General features: G+C 35.8%; 1 protein-coding gene across 1 annotated transcript in view; it reads left to right on the forward strand.

Annotated features, from left to right (window-relative positions):
- The window catches only part of dgkb (diacylglycerol kinase, beta), a 738,105-nt gene that overhangs the window by 527,691 nt on the left and 190,723 nt on the right, over positions 1–19,691 (forward strand). The window contains exon 21 of the mRNA XM_039736618.1: positions 5,398–5,488. Coding sequence (XP_039592552.1) covers positions 5,398–5,488 — 91 coding nt within the window. The remainder of the gene's footprint in view (positions 1–5,397; positions 5,489–19,691) is intronic.

Raw genomic sequence — 19,691 nt, forward strand, 5'->3', positions numbered from 1 at the left:
TGACATGATGTGAAACACCAAAGGGAAATTGTTTAATATTTAACCTACATGTAACAGTAATGACAGGGAATAATATATATTTACGTTCAAGTTCTTAAACCTTGCGGACAATATAGGATTTTTATCTTGTATTCATGGTGTCATGTTTTCTGCTGAAGTAGTTGCAAAATATGAATGTTTGGAATTATACCGAAATATTAAAAAAAAAGCACTTGGTTGCCATCATATAGCAGCACACCTTTTTTTGAAAGCATGTTTTAAGAGTTTCAATGTACAATTAACTGTAAATTTTTGTGCCATAAAACTTACTCAGCAAGTTTATATGTATGAAAAGTTCTGTTTAAGTACAAAACCAGCCATTTTTTTCTAGGTGTGATGTATAATTGAATGACAGCTAGAGATCATCATCCTGTCATATGTCATCTGCTGTATTAAAGCTTTAGAGACTGCATTAGATCTTTGAACAGTCATTTGTTGTATTTAAAGACTAAATAAAGCGCATGAGATCTCATTGTGATCATGCAAGCACATTTCTTTATAGCGATTACAGTTTGTGTTGGGCAAGCATTTATTGTTCATGTAACTGAAAATTAGATCTTCTACTTGCAACTGTTAGAGCAAACTTTTACATGTTTACATTTGTTGTAGCTAATCTTCATCATTTTTGTTGCACATTTCTTGTAAACAGTCTGATTTTGAGACTGAATATTTATATAATGTCATGTGTATATGTGTGCTTTTGAACAGGCATATGCGTCAAACCAAAACCAGTGGTGCAGTGATGTGTTTTGAATAGTTATGTGATAAATGCAGCAGCATAACATTGGTGCAATGCTGTAAACTGTTTAGTGGCGTCTATGGTATTAATAGAGAAGTTCTGTTTAAAATATTGCAAAAAAGTCACTTTACAATTGTAGGCCACCTGCTCTATTGACACCAGGAGTAAAGATGTCTAATAGCTAATTTATTCAACACAAGGCCAATACTGACCAAGAGACCATAGGTAGGCCACGTTGCCTGTCAGAGCTCAGTTGTGAAAGCAGCTGTATTATTTTGTGTTGGCTAAAAGTGTCATCACAATAAAAGTACTGGAATATAAACAAAATTCCGAAGTGCAGTAGGTTAAATGTACCAAATGATGCTGTTACGCTCAAGGAATAATTGTAAGCCACCCAACGTTGTGAGATATGCAGTAAAAACAGTATTTATGATTAGACCTAAACTTAGCTGATCTGATTTTACATAAATACTATTGTGTAATGGGTTCCATACAGGGAGATATGGAGGCTGGATCAGTAATTTGAGACTTTAAGTAGTTGGCTTAGGTTCCTCGGTTGCTCAGTATTTTGCAGCACTTAGACCAGTCATAAGAGTGCCTTCCTTGTGAGATCAGCTGTATTTGTATTCTTGAATATGACATACAGTAGAGTCTGAAATGAGTTCATTTGTATGGGGTACTGAGATACATATTAGTGTGGAAGATAATTATTCTTGATGTGGTGGGTTCTGGCAATGCTCAGAACAGAAATATTACCCTTATTATGCAATTTTAAAATGTTCTCTGTTATAAATAGAACATTTTTTACAAAAGACCAATCTGACAGTTTCTGGAAATAAATAAATACATTTAAAATGTACTAAGTGAAAGTCACATATTGTATTTATTCATCGTCTTTCAAGGCAGTTATACTGATGTAGAGCAGGGCATCTTGATGACAGCATTTGTTTTAAGTAGATCACAGTTCATTGCGCTTGCATATCAGTTAATTACGGAGGCTCTAAAATATCTCATTCTTTTGCACTCATGCTGATATGTAATTGCTGGTTTTTACACCAGGTGCCATGGTTAACCCCTGTTAATTTGCCACTTGTGAGAACATGAACAGATTTAATGAAATATTAACAACACAGTCACCTTTCTTTTCTGGTCAAGTCTAAATACTCTGTGGATTTAAGTGCTTACATTTCTGGAGACCAATGTACAAATGAATTGTGGTTTACAATAAAATTACCACATATTTGAATGAGAGTATTTCTGAGCAATAGGGGCCTGGGTTTCTACAGTATATTGATTTTTGATCTGCAGACCTTAAGTATCCCAGATTTAGTTAATGTGCCATTATATTAAAACTCACATATTGTTTTTTTTAAATACAGAATATTATTTGGTTGGGAAACAACTACTGTATAACTAATTTAAAGTAAGTGTATTAGTCATCTGGCAGTTATTGTATTCTGCACTATCAGTGTTTGGTAAGTGAAAAGTGAATTCATATTTTAAATGAGGGTTACATATGCAGTAGGCTGGTATAGGAGAGTCATGATGGGGGATAATGAATCAGGTACTTTGAAAATGTATAATTTAGAGTCTATATATCTATCGTTTCATATTCTGAACCAACTTACAGTACTCCAATTCAAGATTCTGGTTGTATGATCAGATACAACTTCATAGCTCAGTACTTACACTTCAGCATACTCTCCCAGTAAATGAATATCCTAACTTGAATATCTTTGGGATGTAGTAATAAGTCCAAAGGACCTCAGAGTTTCACTACAAAAGAAGATTAAGCACATTTCACACGGCTTGGGTTCAATTCAAGTTTCTTGAGGTATAAGGCAGAAAGAATTGCAATGGTACTACTGTGAAAATGTTGAATTTAGAAATTAAGATGGAGTACTTCTCTATATGGGGACTAATCCTAAATGAGAAGGCAGTACCCACAAATATACACGGTATTAAACTGAAAGTAAAGCAGCAAACTTACTTGTCATGTTATATTTATGCCATTTTAGAAAGGCGAGTAATGCCAAATGTATGTGTTCAGAATGTGGGAGTAAACACAGAGCACAGAGAAAGTGGGTATACCACAAAGATTTAGTGCTAGATGTTATTTCAAACATTTTGGTAATCACTTTCTTGAATTCAGAATGAATTGGAGCCAAAAAAATGAACAAAAAATGGATCCCAATAAATAACGTAAATAAGTATTAATCATATTTCATGTGCACTAATGGAAGATATAATTAAAAATAAAAGGTTATTTAGCATTATTCTTTCTGTTATCTTCATAATACATATATGGCAGACTAATTCTTTTGAATCAATACCAGTCTACTGAGCATTTCCATGTTAAAGTGAATGCCAAAATGTTCAGCTTGTCCATCCAATGAGTGGCATTTAGCACGTTTTGACCTTTTAGTCAAACCAGTTTTCACTTGGTCTCTACTTTATACCACAAAGTTGCTATTTCAGTCCTAATTTCCGACTTACTCTGCGAACCTAAAAAAGATACTTACCCAACCTGTGCACTAAATGTAACAAATCTATTGTAAAAAAAGCTCTATATGTGTGGCATTTGTTATGCAAATAAAAAAATGAACCAAAATTTATGTACGTCAGAAAGAAGTGCTTTTGGAAAATGACATGCTGTGTGCAAGACTCAGTGTTAAAAAAATTCACCCATTAATCATTATCCTCCAGTTCATTATTTGTACTATTATCTAAACACACTAGAACTGGAAAATCAATACTTTTAGTGGTTATATATGTGTGATAATCTTACATAATATATGCTTATAGGAGAAAGTAGGGTGAAATGACACCTTTTATTGGCTAACTAAATAGATTACAAATGCAAGCTTTTGAGGCAGCTAAGGCCCCTTCATCAGGCAAAGTGCCTTAGCTGCTTTGATAGCTTGCATTTGTAATCTATTTAGTTAGCCAATATAAGGTGTCATTTCACCCTACTTTCTCCTGTATCAATCTATGGCTAACAAGGTACAACACTCTACTACTATAGTATATGGTTGAATTTTTCAGAATATGGCAGACATTCTAACAACAGCAATGGTCTGCTACAATGTTTGCTTCAGGACCCATAATTTTATTTACTTATCATGATTTGCTTCTTTTAGGAATTTTAACTAAATATTTCTAAGTAGTCAATTAATTGTCTATGGCTACAATTTGATTGCCAAGTTGATTGATATACTGTAGGTACTAGAACAGATTTGTTTACAAAAATTCCAAGTTAGAATAGTCCATAGTTCATTACTTTCTTCTGGAATTTTTTTTGTTCTTGAGTGAAAATTGATTTAAATTGCACCAAACTGAATGGGTGAAGTAAAATTTGTTTAAGATAACCTTGCAACAAACATTTTGATGTGACATTTCATTGCTTACTAGAATCTTACTTAAGTGGGTGTACGAGATTTTTACCATATCCAATAATGATGAATTTCCTCTGAACACTGCTGTCTTATCCCAATGCTGAATTATGAGTTATCTTTTAAAATTTTCCTCTTAACTGTATCATGCAACATGCTCAAATGAACAGACAATGTAGTCTGGTCATGAATATAAAGTCACCACATGAATCCCAAGTTGAAACCACAACTTTGGGGAAAAGATTACAATTGCTTCCAAAAACCGATTCAGCAGTAACCTCAGTCACCGATGTCCATTTTCACACAATTTTCGTCTTTTACGACAACTATGGGATACACGTTGCATACCAAATTACCTTATCACCTAAACAGTTTTATTTTTATATGTACATTATTTAAAAAATGCACATCCTACTAATAAAAATACCAAATTTCACATACAGACTGAGCACTGTTCAGTAGTCTCATACTATATTAACAATTGCATGTATAATATTTCTAGATTTATTTGTGACTGGAATACAGCCTGGAAAATATGTTTTTAATACTTATAATTATGAAGCTGTATCTAAACATTAATTTGCTTAATCCACTCTTTTTTTTCAAAAATTTGATAAAGTACATTTTGCAAACTAAAGGAACTATGTGACACGTGAGAATTTTTATTCCCCGATCTACTGTATTTGATATAAAAAATATTTATTTTAATCTGCCAGTAAAGTTACAAACTTGAAAACCATACAGTATGTCACAGATACAAATGAGTGTGCTCTTCAGTGGATTTCCTGCTTGTCCTCGATGCTGCCATAATAGGCCCTTCACCACCAACTACAAACCTGAATTGGATTGAGCGGGTTTCAGAATTTTATATTATGAGTTGGGCTTTCGTTCAAAAGAAAACAGTGAACTGTGGAACTGTTAGAAACAAAATGGGTATGAAAACCTATGAAATTGTAAATATTTAAGAAAAAAAATTAAAAACTGCATGCATTTTTAACCCAAAATAAACTACAGTGTCATTCAATCTTTACCTAAATTTTCCAAAGGAGGTTAGTTTTTGCTGTGTTTTACAGGTACAATACTATTTTATGTAATAGTAGTTTAGTGTGTGACGCATTTTCTTCAGTTTAATCTGGTAGAAAAACAAATTTAAACCTAATGTTATATTCTGATAAGGTTGTATAATCCGGTCTGGACTGGCTAAACACCCTTTGTTATATTTTCCAGAATGAAAAACAAGTTTTGGTACTTTGAATTTGGTACATCTGAGACATTTTCAGCTACCTGCAAGAAACTTAATGAATTCTTGGAAGTTGAGGTAATTATTGCAAATATTTTCATATTTTATTTCTTACTAATATAAGATATTGCCATGTCAGGGATTAGTTATTATTGTGTGTAACTCAAAAATATATATTATTTTACAAGTTCACTGCTAGGTGTCTGTCGATTTCAAGTATTTTTTAAATTAGCAATCAATTATGTTGTCATTACTTTAATGAGTGACAAAAAAAACAGTTATGTTGTCTTACATCTCTTGAACTTCAGATTCAGATAACCACTGTAATATAATTTCTTCATGAGAGGCTACTCCCATTATATTAAGTCATACTGTCAGTTCAAATTCTATGATGAGAATGGTGTGGAATAGGTTGGTGGTCTTTTCAGTGTTAGCTCCCACTTTACGCTAAGTGGTGCCAGGATAGCTACAATCTCTTTACATTCCTGAAAAGGATAAGCTGGTTTGAAGATGGATAGACATGTATATGTAATTAATGGTGCCACTGTAATAAAACATCAACAGGAAGACTTTAATGGATGCAGGAAGTAGTGGAATAAAAGCAGCAGAAATATGAAGGAAAAAAATAACATGGTAGTCCAAAGATGAGCCCGCATGGGGTTGAGTATTCAAGTAAGTTAGTAAAATAGAATCTGATGGATATAAAGCTACCACAAAACTGAAACAAAACAAAAATCAAAAATTTATACAAAGGTGAGAATAGAACATTAAAAACTGGATGTTCCAAAATTGTTCAGAAGGGCTGATAATCTGAATCATGGCCCCAGTCATTCTTTTATAGAATAAAATAAGTATTGCCGTACAGGGGCAGCTGGGCGACAGACAACTCAGCGAAAAGACAACTCGGCGACAGACAATTCAACAAAAAGATAACTCGGCAAAAGACAACTTGGCAAAAAGACAATTTGGTGAAGGACAATTCAGCAAAAAGACAACTCTGCGACATACTTTACCAGTTAGGTAATTGTTAGGTTCGAAGAGATTTTTTAATGATATTTAAATGACAATGTGATTTAAAATGTTGAAAATAAATTTATAAATGTTGAGAGTAATGATATTCCTTAAGCCGTACTCGCAGGTCACCTTTTGTATTCTAAATATCGTTATCATACAATTACAATCAATACAACTTTGGTTGCAGAAGATTATGCAAGATAGAGTTTGCTCCAGCTGCAGAATAAAATTTGTTTGTCAAATATATAAATTTATTTTCAACATTTTATATAACGTTGTCATTTAAATATAATTAAAAAATCTCTTTGGACCTAACTATTACCTAACTGGTAAAGGATGTTGACGAGTTGTCTTTCGCAGAGTTGTCTTTTCGCAAGGTTGTCTTTCTCTCACTTGCCACCGAACCAGGTACTGCAACATCACATACCAATGAATTTAACCATGTTTGTGGTTAAAGTACAAAAAGAATTATAATTAATTGTATTTCTTAAGGTAATATTCGACATATAAATAACTATACAGGATGTATTGTTTCCATTTTGTTCTGGTTTGTTGGTCAGCAAGCTTTCTCCTCCAAAGATAATCAGCATCCTTTGTCTTTTTTGTGGCATTCTGCTTTGACACCTGCTGCAAGTTACCTTTAGCCAGCCATTCTCTGCATCTTCTAGTAACATATCCATCCCATCAACATCACAACCTGCAATGTGTTATGGAGCCTTTTTGCAATCCTTCTATTTAACATTTCATCATTTGAAATATGATAAAACTATAATTTATAAGTTAAATTGCTCTAAGACATTGCTGTTGAAAGGCCTTCAATTGACCTGTGATGGTAGACATTTTTTTCCGTGTTTCAGAAGCCTAAAGTGCCATTGGTAATACGATTGTAAAAGCACAGTTTGATCTTTATAATGACTGTGTTGTGCAAAAAAACAAAGGAAGATGGAAACATCTGTGCTGATTTTAACTTTTGCCTTCATTTCTGTGCCATAATTTATCGATATGAATCTCCCATGGTAAGATAAATATTTGATATCTTTTACTTTTTACACTGACCAATGTGACTTGTGAGTTTTGTTCTATAGTAGCTGGCATCAATTTATTCTTAGTCCTTGCTTACAGTCAGTCTTAACTTTAATTCATAGGTCTCAGGATCCTTTGCCAGTGAGATGTGGCTGAGTGGCACAATATTATTGGCAAAGTTAATTTTCAATATCTCATTAATATCAAAAATGTTATATTAAGCATTGCCATTCATGGCAGTAATAAAGCAATCAAAAAAGGAAACTAAGCTCAACTTTAGTAACAATTTCAAAGGAAACAGCCATACTACTACCAAATATGACAAATCTGCAGCATGTTTGGTAACATGCCCTGAAGATTTATTTACATTGATAAAGAAAGCTATAATGCTTCATTACATTTCAAAATCATTTTTTTAAAGTCTACAGTCAAGGTAAAGTTGCATTTGATAGTACAAACTTTTTTTTATTTTATTTAATATGGACCAATAAGATGATGTTGGCAACTGGCATTTCAAAACTCATCCGGTTTCTTCATGGCAACTGAGTAATATGAGCCCTCAGCTTCTTCAGCCGGACACTATTGAAAACTTTTCTCACAAATGAAAACAGAGGGATGCCTCTACAGTTGCAGTAGTAGCTATAGAGTAGTTGCCTTTATTAGTTCCAGTCATCTGGTGTCTGTGATTTGCTGTTTTTTTTGCTAAAAAATAAAAAAACAACTATTTCTAACACATCTGTACAGTAGCGCTGCCTTTTGCCTGAAATTAAAAAGCAAATTCAGTGCTCTACCTCCCAGAAGCATAGGTGCTGCATTTGTATTCTTTTTTGTCTTCTTTATTCGTTCCTAAACCTCCTTTATTTATTCATTTATAATTTGCACATTTTTGCTGATCATGTGTTTGATAATTCTCTTTCAATCCTGTGCAACATCTTTTTATTTTCATCTGCAGCTGCATTGTTTTTTTTTTTTAACACATTGTCTCTCTCCATCTACACTTGTCTTTTCAGCAGCTTCTTTTAACCTATCTATTCAACTCTTAGCACCTCTTATTAGCCACACAGCACTACTGGGCACTCCGAGTCTGATCTCTATCAACCTTGGCTGCCTTTCTTGCATCAGTGAGATCCCAGGAGCTGATATAACCACCTTTTCTCTATCTGCCAACTACATTTTTACTGCCGTTTGTAGTTTGTAGAAACAGCCTCAGCTGCCCTTGGAGATACCCTGATTGTGCAAGCATAGAAATCTGTTCTCAAGCAACAAATGCAGCTGGTCTCATGAATTTTCATTTATGTATCTGTCAATAGCATAAAGCTTTGGTTCTTTCCTTAGGTAACTGATTTTATGTAAGTGAGAGTAATAGTGTCTATGCACATGCCTGCAAAGGACCTGTGTCCTGTCCAGGTGACTTGTGAATGGTGCTGCTATGTTTGTGACCCAACCTTGCAATCTGATGAAGCATGTTTAGAAAATGAAGGAATGGATAACTTTACTGATGTATTATTTAAGTAAAATTATATTTCATCGAAATATATCATTATTAAAATTAGTTTCAATTGCTGTTTGATTTTTACTATTGTACCTACAGTAAATTGCAGTGTATTTGTCTAGTGTCTATTAAGGGACAAATTCAAATAATGCATTGTATGTGCATATTAGCAAATCTAAACAGTCAGAACAGTACATAAAATGCATAATCTAACAGAAAAATTAAAACTAAGTTTGGTAATAGAATATAATAATGCTAGCTTCAGGACTTGACACAGAGGCTGATTTATGTTGAAACTAAAAGAGCTTCAGAGACAGACCAGAATTAATAACAGAACCCTGAATATTCTTTAAAACATATATGGAGTAAAAGGGTGTGTCTGAATCAGGGGTGCTCGAATATGTTTTAGGATGTTCTTCGCATTTCTTACAGGCTTTTTTCCTTTGCTTTATGTTTTGATTTTCACATGATTGTGTGTTGCTGACTTCATTAGGTGTTGATTGCATACTACCATATAGCAGGCATCATTATTGTTTAAGCACATGTATGTCGATGTACGTATAATATCCCTGGCTCCATGAGCTAAAAAATAAATTTTTCCTTTCAGTCTGTTGGATCTTCATTTTTGCCTAGAAGACATGATTTTTTTTTATTCTATTCAATCTGTCAGTTTAGTTTTGGAATAAGCTATATCTCTTCCTCCATTTTACCAAACAAAGCACCAGAATACGGCTATGCAGTATGCTTTAAAAAATGCAGAGCCATTATAAGATAAATGAGGTTATTAGCTCTTGAGATCAAAGACATCAGGAACCAGATGGACAAAGAAAGCTAGAAACCGATACAAATGCCTAATAGAAAACCAAATATATACATTGAAAAATGACAGGAACTTCAATAAAGTTCTACAAAACATTACAGCGTTCCTGTCTACTCACACCTTTTACAAAAGGAGATGAAATACATATATGTATGTGAGAATTATACGTATGTATTCATCACAGTCAAATAATACATACTACATATAAATACATGTTAATACATGATAGCGTGACTACTGAATGGTGAACATCATCATGCTGCGTCTTGCATTATGTCACAGCATACAGTATGTATTCATGTAGAGTGAACTTTGTGCAAGTAAATGTATAATGCATATGTGTACACTGAAGTGAACATCAGCATAAAAGATTTCATTTGGATTAAGTGAAATTAGCTGCTTTTGGCAAAAAGTGCAGCTCACTATTACATGGTCAGTTAGTAGTCAGTAGTAAGTGTTTTACTGTGAATGATTTTTAATCAGTTGAAATTCCATTTTATTTTCTGCTTTCATTTAATGACACGTGATACGGTGCTTTCAGCTGCTTGCTTTGTACACTAGTTATTTTTTATTTCAATATTATTTTCACAGTTTCATACATGAACCAATGCAAGGTAAATTAGTTGAAAAGACAGAAAAGTTTTTGCTTAGAACATAGTTCACTAGGAAGTATTTGGTTAATCCTGAACCTGAAAGCCAGCGGTGGTTTTGCTTACTGGAACACCAGCACCTTCAAAATAGTAGACCCTGGGTAATTCTTTGGATTTAGCTGACACCTCTGAAATACATGACTCTAGAAGCAGCATGTAAGCAAAGTATGGGACAAAAAAGGTAAAAGAACAAAGCAAAAAAATAACATATTGACCTATGTCATTTAGATAGATATATAGATGGACACTAAAGGCAGTATATATATATATATATATATATACACACACACACCAGAATAAAAAGAAAGAAAACTTCAGTCACAGTAACAGTGAGGCATTATATAATAGTATTGCTGTTGATATACAGTACAGTAAAAGTGCCCCAGTAGCGATTCCTAGCACACTTTTGCTGAATGGTTCATTGGCTGAAGTATAGAAGTATAATGGTATACTGTAAAGAAGGAAAAAAGAGACACAAATGGGAGTAAGAGGAAGTTGCATGCTGCAGTGATTAGCTAAATTCTTTTACTGATGTCACCTTAGAGTCAATAAGGATTTTGGGTTAAAAGTATCCAATGTTTAAGCGTAAAGTTCTATTTTCTGAAGTTCACATTACGGTATTAGTTGAAGGAATGGATTAATGCTTGGTAGTGCATCAATTAATTCATATTTAGCTTTTGCTTTTGGCAAGGTAGTATCTAAAGAGACAATTTGGTGAAGCTCCTTTGTATTTTCTTACTTTTCTCTGATACTTATATCAAGGTAACTGAATCAAACTTGTTTTTACCAATACAATTTTTTCACAGACACAAGAATTATAGAAAGAGGGGTAGTTTCCTATATATTCTGTATATGTATCAATAATAAAGATGGGATGTGAGACAGACACACATGTAACACAAAAGAGAGTGTTCTTAGCATTTTTACAGGTTTTTAGTATTTTCTTGAATTTACAACGTTAGTGTTTCTCTTTTGACATTTTAGCATGACACTATAGTCAGCTCACCCTTGCTCACCCTTGTTCATGAGCACAGTCATGTGTTAAAGTGAATTAAACTGTTAGACTGTGACTGAGGGCTTGTTTCAGAATAGGAATCAGAATTCACTTTATTGGCCAGGTAGCACTGATGCAACATACAAGGACAAAACAAAATACAAAATAAAATATGAAAAAAGTGTAAGGTGTGCCGGTATACATAGATACTGAGAAGAACCTCAAACCTGGATAGTCAGAATAACTGAACATAAAAAAAAAACCTAAGTGTTATTTTAGCTTTCAACCCTATAAGCCTATACGGATTTTGTCAGAAGTCTATGGAATAGGTGGTCTCCTGGATGATTTGAATCAGCAATGATCTTTGCGGCATGCTTCTTTACCGTGGACTCATATAGGACTTAAATAGGTGGTAAGTGATGGACTCACTGATGTAGAACTGTCTAGAACTCGATCAATACTGCTAAGGAAGATTGCTGTTGTTTCAGCTGGCACAAAATGAACATTCTCTGATGGGTGTTCTTGATGATACTTGTACCTGTGATGGTTTTGTCACATTTAAGGTTTTGTGACCTTACAGAAATTTAAATGACTCTGCCATTAAAAATCGGCTAAAACATTTAAAGCAAATGGTAGGTGAGCATGTGTTTTTTGAATATTAAGTTCCAAATAATTATGGCTACACAAATCTATCAGATGTTTGCCTCTTGTATATATACTGCTCAAAAAAATTAAAGGAACACTTTTTAATGAGAGTATAGCATCAAGTCAATGAAATTTCTGGGATATTAATCTGGTCAGTTAAGTAGCAGAGGAAGTTGTTAATCAGTTTCAGCTGCTTTGGTGTTAATGAAGTTAACAACAGGTGCAGTAGAGGGGCAACAATGAGATGGACTCCCAAAACAGGAATAGTTTAACAGGTGGAGGCAACTGACATTTTTCCCTCCTCATCTTTTCTGACTGTTTTTCACTAGTTTCACATTTGGCTACAGTCAGTGTCACTACTGGTACCATGAGGTGATACCTGGACCCTACAGAAGTTGCACAGGTAGTCCAACTTCTCCAGAATGGCACATCAATATGTACCATTGCCAGAAGGTTTGCTGTGTCTTCTAGGACAGTCTCAAGGGCATGGAGGAGATTCCAGGAGACAAGCAGTTACTGTAGAAGAGCTAGACAGGGCCATAGAAGGTTCTTAACCCATTAGCAGGACCGGTATCTGCTCCTTTGGGAAAAGCAGAACAGGATGAGCACTGTCAGAGCCCTACAAAATGTCCTCCAACAGGCCACTGGTGTGAATGTCTCTGACCAAACAACCAGAAAGACTTCATGAGGGTGACCCAAGGGCCCCATGTCCTCTAATGGGCCCTGAGCTCACTGCCCAGCAGCATGCAGCTCGATTGGCATTCGCCATAGAATACCAGAATTGGCAGATGCACCACTGGTGCCCTGTACTTTTCACAGATGAGAGAAGGTTCACACTGAGCACGTGACAGAAGTGAAAGGGTCTGGAGAAGCCATGGAGAACATTATGCTGCCTGTAACATCATTCAGCATGAGCACTTTGGTGGTGGGTTAATGATTGTCTGGGGAGGCATATCCATGGAGGGTCACACAGACCGCTACAGGCTTGACAAAGGCACCTTGGCTGCCATTAGGTATCAGGATGAAATCCTTGAACCCATTGTCAGACCCTATGCTGGTGCAGTGGCTCCTGGTGCACGACAATTCCTGGCCTCATGTGGTGAGAGTATGCAGGCAGTTCCTGGAGGATGAAGGAATTGATACCATTGACTGGCCACCACACTTTCCTGACCTAAATCCAATAGAACACCTTTGGGACATTATGTTTTGGTCCATCCAATGCCACCAGGTTGCACCTCAGACTGTCCAGGAGCTCAGTGATGCCCTGGTCCAGATCTGGGAGGAGATCTCCCACAACACCATCTGTTGTCTCATTAGGAGCATGCACCGATGTTGTCAGGCATGTATACAAGAACACAGGGGCCATACAAAGTGCTGCGTACAATTTTGAGTTGCTGCAATTAAATTTTGGCAAAATGGACTAGCCTGCCACATAATTTTTTCACTCTGATTTTTGGGGCGTCTTTGAATTCAGGGCTCTGTAGGGTTGATCATTTTCATTTCCATCAAACGATGTGGCATCCTTTCATTCCTAGCACATTACCCAGTCTATATCAGTATAGATATCCAGGAGGATTTCTTTTTCCAATTGAGATCTGATGTGTTTTCAAAGTGTTCCTTTAATTCTTTTGAGCAGTTTTATATATGGACTCATCATTGTTTGAAATGAGGCATGTTAGTGTGATGCCTTCTGCAAATTTAAGATGTTTGACTTTCAACTCAACAGAGGTACAGTCATTTTTATATAGTGAGAAGAGTAGTAGGGAAAGTACTCAGCCTTGGGTGCACCAGTACTAAGGGTTATGGGTTCAAACATAAAAGAGACAATGAAGCCATGTGTCATATACTGTGCCAGTGACTGACATCCTGAACTGTAAAACTGTAACTTATAAGTATGTGCAATTCAAGTCATCTCTATCTATCTATCTATCTATCTATCTATTGTGAACGCCACCCGGGCACAGACAGGCGGACATCTTGTTTCCAAACCACCACACGTTTATTATACAGAATATTTACAACAATTAGGTCACAAAGACCCCCAAATAATGGTCACAAAGACCCAGTCACGTGCACAACCCCAAATAGTCCTCCAAATCCTGGCCACAATGCCTTTCTTCGGGCCGCCTTCACACTCCTCTTGCTTCGTCCTACTTCCACCCGACTCCAGCCTCGAATGAAGGAGACGGCCCTTTATACAGGACCCGGATGAGCCCCAGGTGTTCCCGCATTCCTCCTCTAGCCACGCCCCAGCGTGGCGGAAGTGCCGCTGTTCTCCGCAGCTCTCCGGGTATCCTCAAGTCTTCCCCAGCACTTCCTGGTGTGGCGGGAGTGCTGGGGAAACAAGTCCCCAAGGCATTGGGGCGCCTCCTGGCGGTGACCACGGGCCCCTACAGGGAAGGGCTTCCATGCCCTTGACCCGTGGCCCCCAAAGCAACCCGTAAGGCAAACCCCACGTGATCCAGGCAGGGCTCTGACCCTCTTCCGGTCCCTCCTGGCGTCCCGGCCGGGTCATGGCCCCTGGCATCCCTGACACTATCTATCTATCTATCTATCTATCTATCTATCTATCTATCTATCTATCTATCTATCTATCTATCTATCTATGAGAAAGGCTGTAATCCAATGGCAGATTGAAATGGGTGAGTTTCTTATCTAGGATCTCTGGGATGATAATATTGAAAGCAACGATAAAGTCCACAAACAAAATCCTCACATAACCCCTTCCCTTATCAAGGTGTTGGCAAAGAAAGCTAAATCCAAATTCATTGCATCTTCCACAGACCGGTTGGCTCTAAATGCAAATCAAAATGCATCCAGGAAATCGGGCGTGTGTCTCTAAATTAGTTAAAACCTTGTAACAGTTATTTATAAGCTTGTTGCATGGTAAACATGAAACTTGAGAAATCGGGTCTTTTGCTAGCTATTTACTAGCTACTTTGAGTTCTAATTTATATTGACATTGGGAAAACATTTTATGATACTAAGCCTTTAAGTTCTTTGATGCTCTGGTGTTTTGTGTGTCATCTCTGCAGATTCAAGTGAAGAAACTGCTTGTGGTGCCATACTCATGTTGTCTTTGCCATATGGTCCTTTGTTGCGACTTTGGGGTACCACTATCTTCCTCAGCTCTTTTCGCCATATTCTCTACAACTCCATAGGGAAAAACAAGACTCTTTCAGATAAGACTCCATACTTCATTTTTTTAATTAAAGCTTTGTGACAGATTAGGGTTTTCTCGCACCCTTGTACCCTCAGACCACACGTCAGACACCAGATAAAAAGTCCAATAATTATTTATTATAATAATAATTGTGCACAAAGCACCACCACTCCACTATTCTTCAATAAACAATACAATACAGTAATCCCTCGCTATATCGCGCTTTGACTTTTGCGGTTTCACTCTATCGCGGATTTTAAATGTAAGCACATCTAAATATATATCACAGATTTTTCGCTGGTTCGCGGATTTCTGCAGACAGTGGGTCTTTTAATTTATGCCACACGCTTCCTCAGTTTGTTTGCCCTGTTGATTTCATACAAGGGACGCTATTGGTGGATGGCTTAGAAGCTACCCAATCAGAGCATGTATTACATATTAACTAAAACTCCTCAATGCTATAAGATATGCATCCCGCGCGGAGCTTGATTGTTTGCTTGTCTCTGCCTCTCTCTCACCCTCTCTGATATTCTCTGCACCTGACGGAGGGGGTGTGAGCAGAGGTGCTGTTTGCTTAAAAGATACTGACGCTCCTCTAAAAAAATGCTTTATTGCGGTGCTCGGCATATTTAAAAGCACAAAAGCACACGTATTGATTTTTTGATTGTTGCTTTAATCTCGCTCTCTCTCTGGCGTTCTGCGCTGCCTGAAGGAGATGTGAGCAGAGGGCTGTTTGCACAGAGGCTGTTTGCTTAGAAGATACTAACGCTCCTCTAAAAATGCCGCGGCAAACTTAAAAGCACAAGTATTGAATTTTTGATTGTTTGCTTTTCTTTGCGAGCTCTCTCTCTCTCTCCCTCTGAAATTCTCTGCTCCTGAAGAGAAGAAGATCTATTTGCTAAGTTTAAGTCTAGTTTCTAAGAGAAGATGTAGCCTCTGTGGACTATATTAGTCTACTTTCAGGACCATGCCTCCATGTGTCCATTCATTGGTCAAGAATCAATTCTTCAATTCAAATGCACAAAATTATTGGAATTCATTTTTCCTGTTTATCTTGTACGCCAGGTTTTCCATAAGTAAGTAATAATAATATTTTAACAAATAATACATGCATTTTGCATGTTTTTGACTGTACAAATGGATAACAGATTTGTGGATTATGTGATACAATTTGTCAGAATTTTAAAGCTTTTTCGTGAACGTTTTTTACAGTGTTTGCTATTGAACTGAATGGGTCACCATTACATTCTATTATATCATAAACTGTTTTCTCTCACAAAAACATGAGACAAAATTTTTTTCTTGGTTACAACTACACATTACTTGGGGTAAGTAACATATAAAACATAATTTTTGAGTGAAACATTTCTTTCAGGAGTCTTATGTTTTATAAAATGCAGACTATTAATAGTTGCTTCTAGTTATCCATTAATGTTTGCTGTATTGTTAATGTTTGGGAATGTCTCATTTTCATTTAATTTTTACTGTTAGACATTTACCCAGATAAAAGCTAGTAAAGGTGAGTGATGGTTAAATGTAAACTATGGTAAATTATGAGAATATATGAAATACAAGTAACTATGTTACAATAATGAATGATATAAATTTATACTCTAAATAAATATAAACCAATTCTGTAATTATAGTATAGGATTATTGAATTTCTATTTATTTAAAAAAAGTAAAAGCAATTGTTTGTGTTATGTTTACAGTAGTTAATGATACTGTACAATCAGATTAGAAAAAATGGAGTCAGCAATAAAATTACAGTATCTCAAAGGCCGTTTTACTGGAGGACAAAAGATTTCCAATTTGAAATTGTGGCATTCAATTAAAAACACTTTAATCAGACTGCATATTTTCTCACACCATTTACAGAATTAGATTATTTAGTGGATATCCAAACATAGCCAATCCATTCTTAGCTAAAATTACACAAAAACATTCTTTGAAGAAGACAAATACTGACACAGGCATAATTGCTACTTTTTACTGAGAATATATTGTTCAACAACTTTTACGGAGGTCCGTGACTGTCTACCATGCAATAAGTGAAGACCTACCATTCTTTTTTAGCACAACTATGTAATTATGTTGGCATTTATACATTACCTGCGTGATATGTCCATTCAACTTGTGTAATGAAGCAAAGTAAATTGGTTGCCTGAAAACTTAATTCTCCATAAAAAAGCTTAATTTTATACATCTTAAAGGCTAGGTATTTTTAAGATGTAGAAAGGATTGTTCAGATAATTAATTCACAGAGCTGCATGCTGCGTTTAATATTGAGTGATAATGGATCCAAGCCCCATCTCATCTATTCCACAATACACCCCTCTTTAATATCTACTGTTTGTGCAGAAGACCTGAGACCCCCATTAATTAACAGCAGGGGTATACCAAAGCTATTAGATTGAATATTTATAATTTATTTAAACTGTAACTTGTTTAAATATGAATCAAGATGTGGATGACATAAATTAGGCAGATTTCAGAGCTGCAGGTCATGACTTGTAGAGGACCCCCTTCTGTTTGACATTTCTTGCTTGTCAAAGATCAAATTATTTTAATTTAGGCTGTAAATTATAAGGAATAAATGCTTCTTTGTGGGAATTCCCCATGGTAATCTGACTTTTGTTGTTACTGCTGCTTGTCAGTCTGCAAGAGATATAATATGCATGCAAATAAGGTTAAAAATATGTACCATCTAATTATCCAACCAATAAATTCTACTTGAGGACAGTGGGAGGCCTGACACCCAGTGTGTGTTTGATTCATTGAGACCTGCAGTGTATTTACATAAGATTATTTTTAATTATGAAACTAATTTCTTTCTGTGTTTGACACATCCTCAGAATATATGTTAAAATGCACAATAATACATGCAATTAGAGAAATTATCTGGGAAATTTGAATGCCTTCATTAACAGTGAAACAAAGTGTTATAAATGGTCAATGGTTTGTCAGTTCTAAATGAGTATCTGCCATCTATTTTTGGGATCAGTATGATAGGGCTGTCATTTCAGAATAATTTTGCTACTTAATGTGTGCTTGTCTTGCTGCATTTCACATTGTGTTTTTTTTTATCCCAATAAGGATTTAGAGAACAATAGAATATCTCGTTGCTGCCAGAAGTAACAAGTTGAAACCTTCACTATGTTCTTTTTTCCCTATCAAATGGCATAATTGGTTTGTTCTGTGAAAAGATAACTGCAGCTTTTTTTGCTTCTGCTTTTAGTTCTGTATACATGCAGTTGATGTCATCTAGAAAAAAATAAAGGTGCTTAATCATAGCTCAGGTAAAATGCAAGTGTAATGATTATTTATAGTCAAATACTATGTAAGTCATTTTTTACTAATTCAATAGAAAGAATAAATATGTTTGTTATGTTGATGAGTTGTTGTGCTATTTGTATATGTCAATCAGTTTTTTGAACCAAATAATCACGGCTTCAAACAGTATTGATTGTCTAGACCAGAATAGAGGACCATACAGGTAATAGAAGACTATATACTGTATATAGTGAATGACAAAAGGTGCTGTAGCACCTCAAACCCCAAACACAAAAGCACAGACACAAGTCCTGAGTTCAAATAAAATGACTTATTAACCAAGATACCTTTCCAGGTCATTCAAATGATACACAAGCCAGACACAATTCTTTCTTTCCTTGTACTTATTTCTTTATTTGTCTACCTCCCTCTAGTGACTGTTGCTTTCCTTCCTCCAAGTTTCTATTTACGGGAGAAGCCCAGATGGCTTCCTTTTATGGCAGACCCAGAAACACTACCAGTGCCAGGGATAGCCTGAAAGAAGCACTTCTGAGTGTGGTGGAAGTCCCGAATAGTAAGGACCTCAAATCCCTTCAGTGCCCCCTGATGGCACCCATGGAACCCAGCAGGGCTGTTCTGTGAGACTACAGTTCCAAACATGCCTCATGGGTATCCATAAAGGCACTGTAACCCAGGTGCGCTGCCACCTAGCTTCCTGGGAAAAATATAACCTAATTGGCTGTCTTCCCCTGTCCTTCCATTATACCAGCCTCCTGGCCAGGTAAAGGTCCTTGAACACTTCCTACTGGGATGCCAGTCCCTGGGTGCCATCTCTTGGCATTATATAAATATACACAAGGGTTCTCAAACTCCGGTCCTGGATGGCTGCAGTGGCTACAATTTTTAATTCTAACCATTTTCTTAATTAGTGACCTCTTTTTGTTCCTAATTAACTTATTTTGAATTAATTTTAATTGACTTGCTCTTGACTCAGACCACTTGTTTCTTTTTCCTTAATTAGATGCCAAACAATAATGACATACAAAATGAGCCAAAACATGATCAGCAAACTGTGTCAATCATACAGTATCTGAAAATAAAGAACAGAAATGAGAAAATCAACAATTTCAGAAATGCTTTTGCACAATGACAGCAGCAACAAGCCATGGAATTAAAGAATGGGTTTAATTAACAACAAGAATCAGTG

This window comes from Polypterus senegalus, chromosome 15 (genome assembly GCF_016835505.1).
Source record: "Polypterus senegalus isolate Bchr_013 chromosome 15, ASM1683550v1, whole genome shotgun sequence".
NCBI lineage: Eukaryota > Metazoa > Chordata > Cladistia > Polypteriformes > Polypteridae > Polypterus > Polypterus senegalus.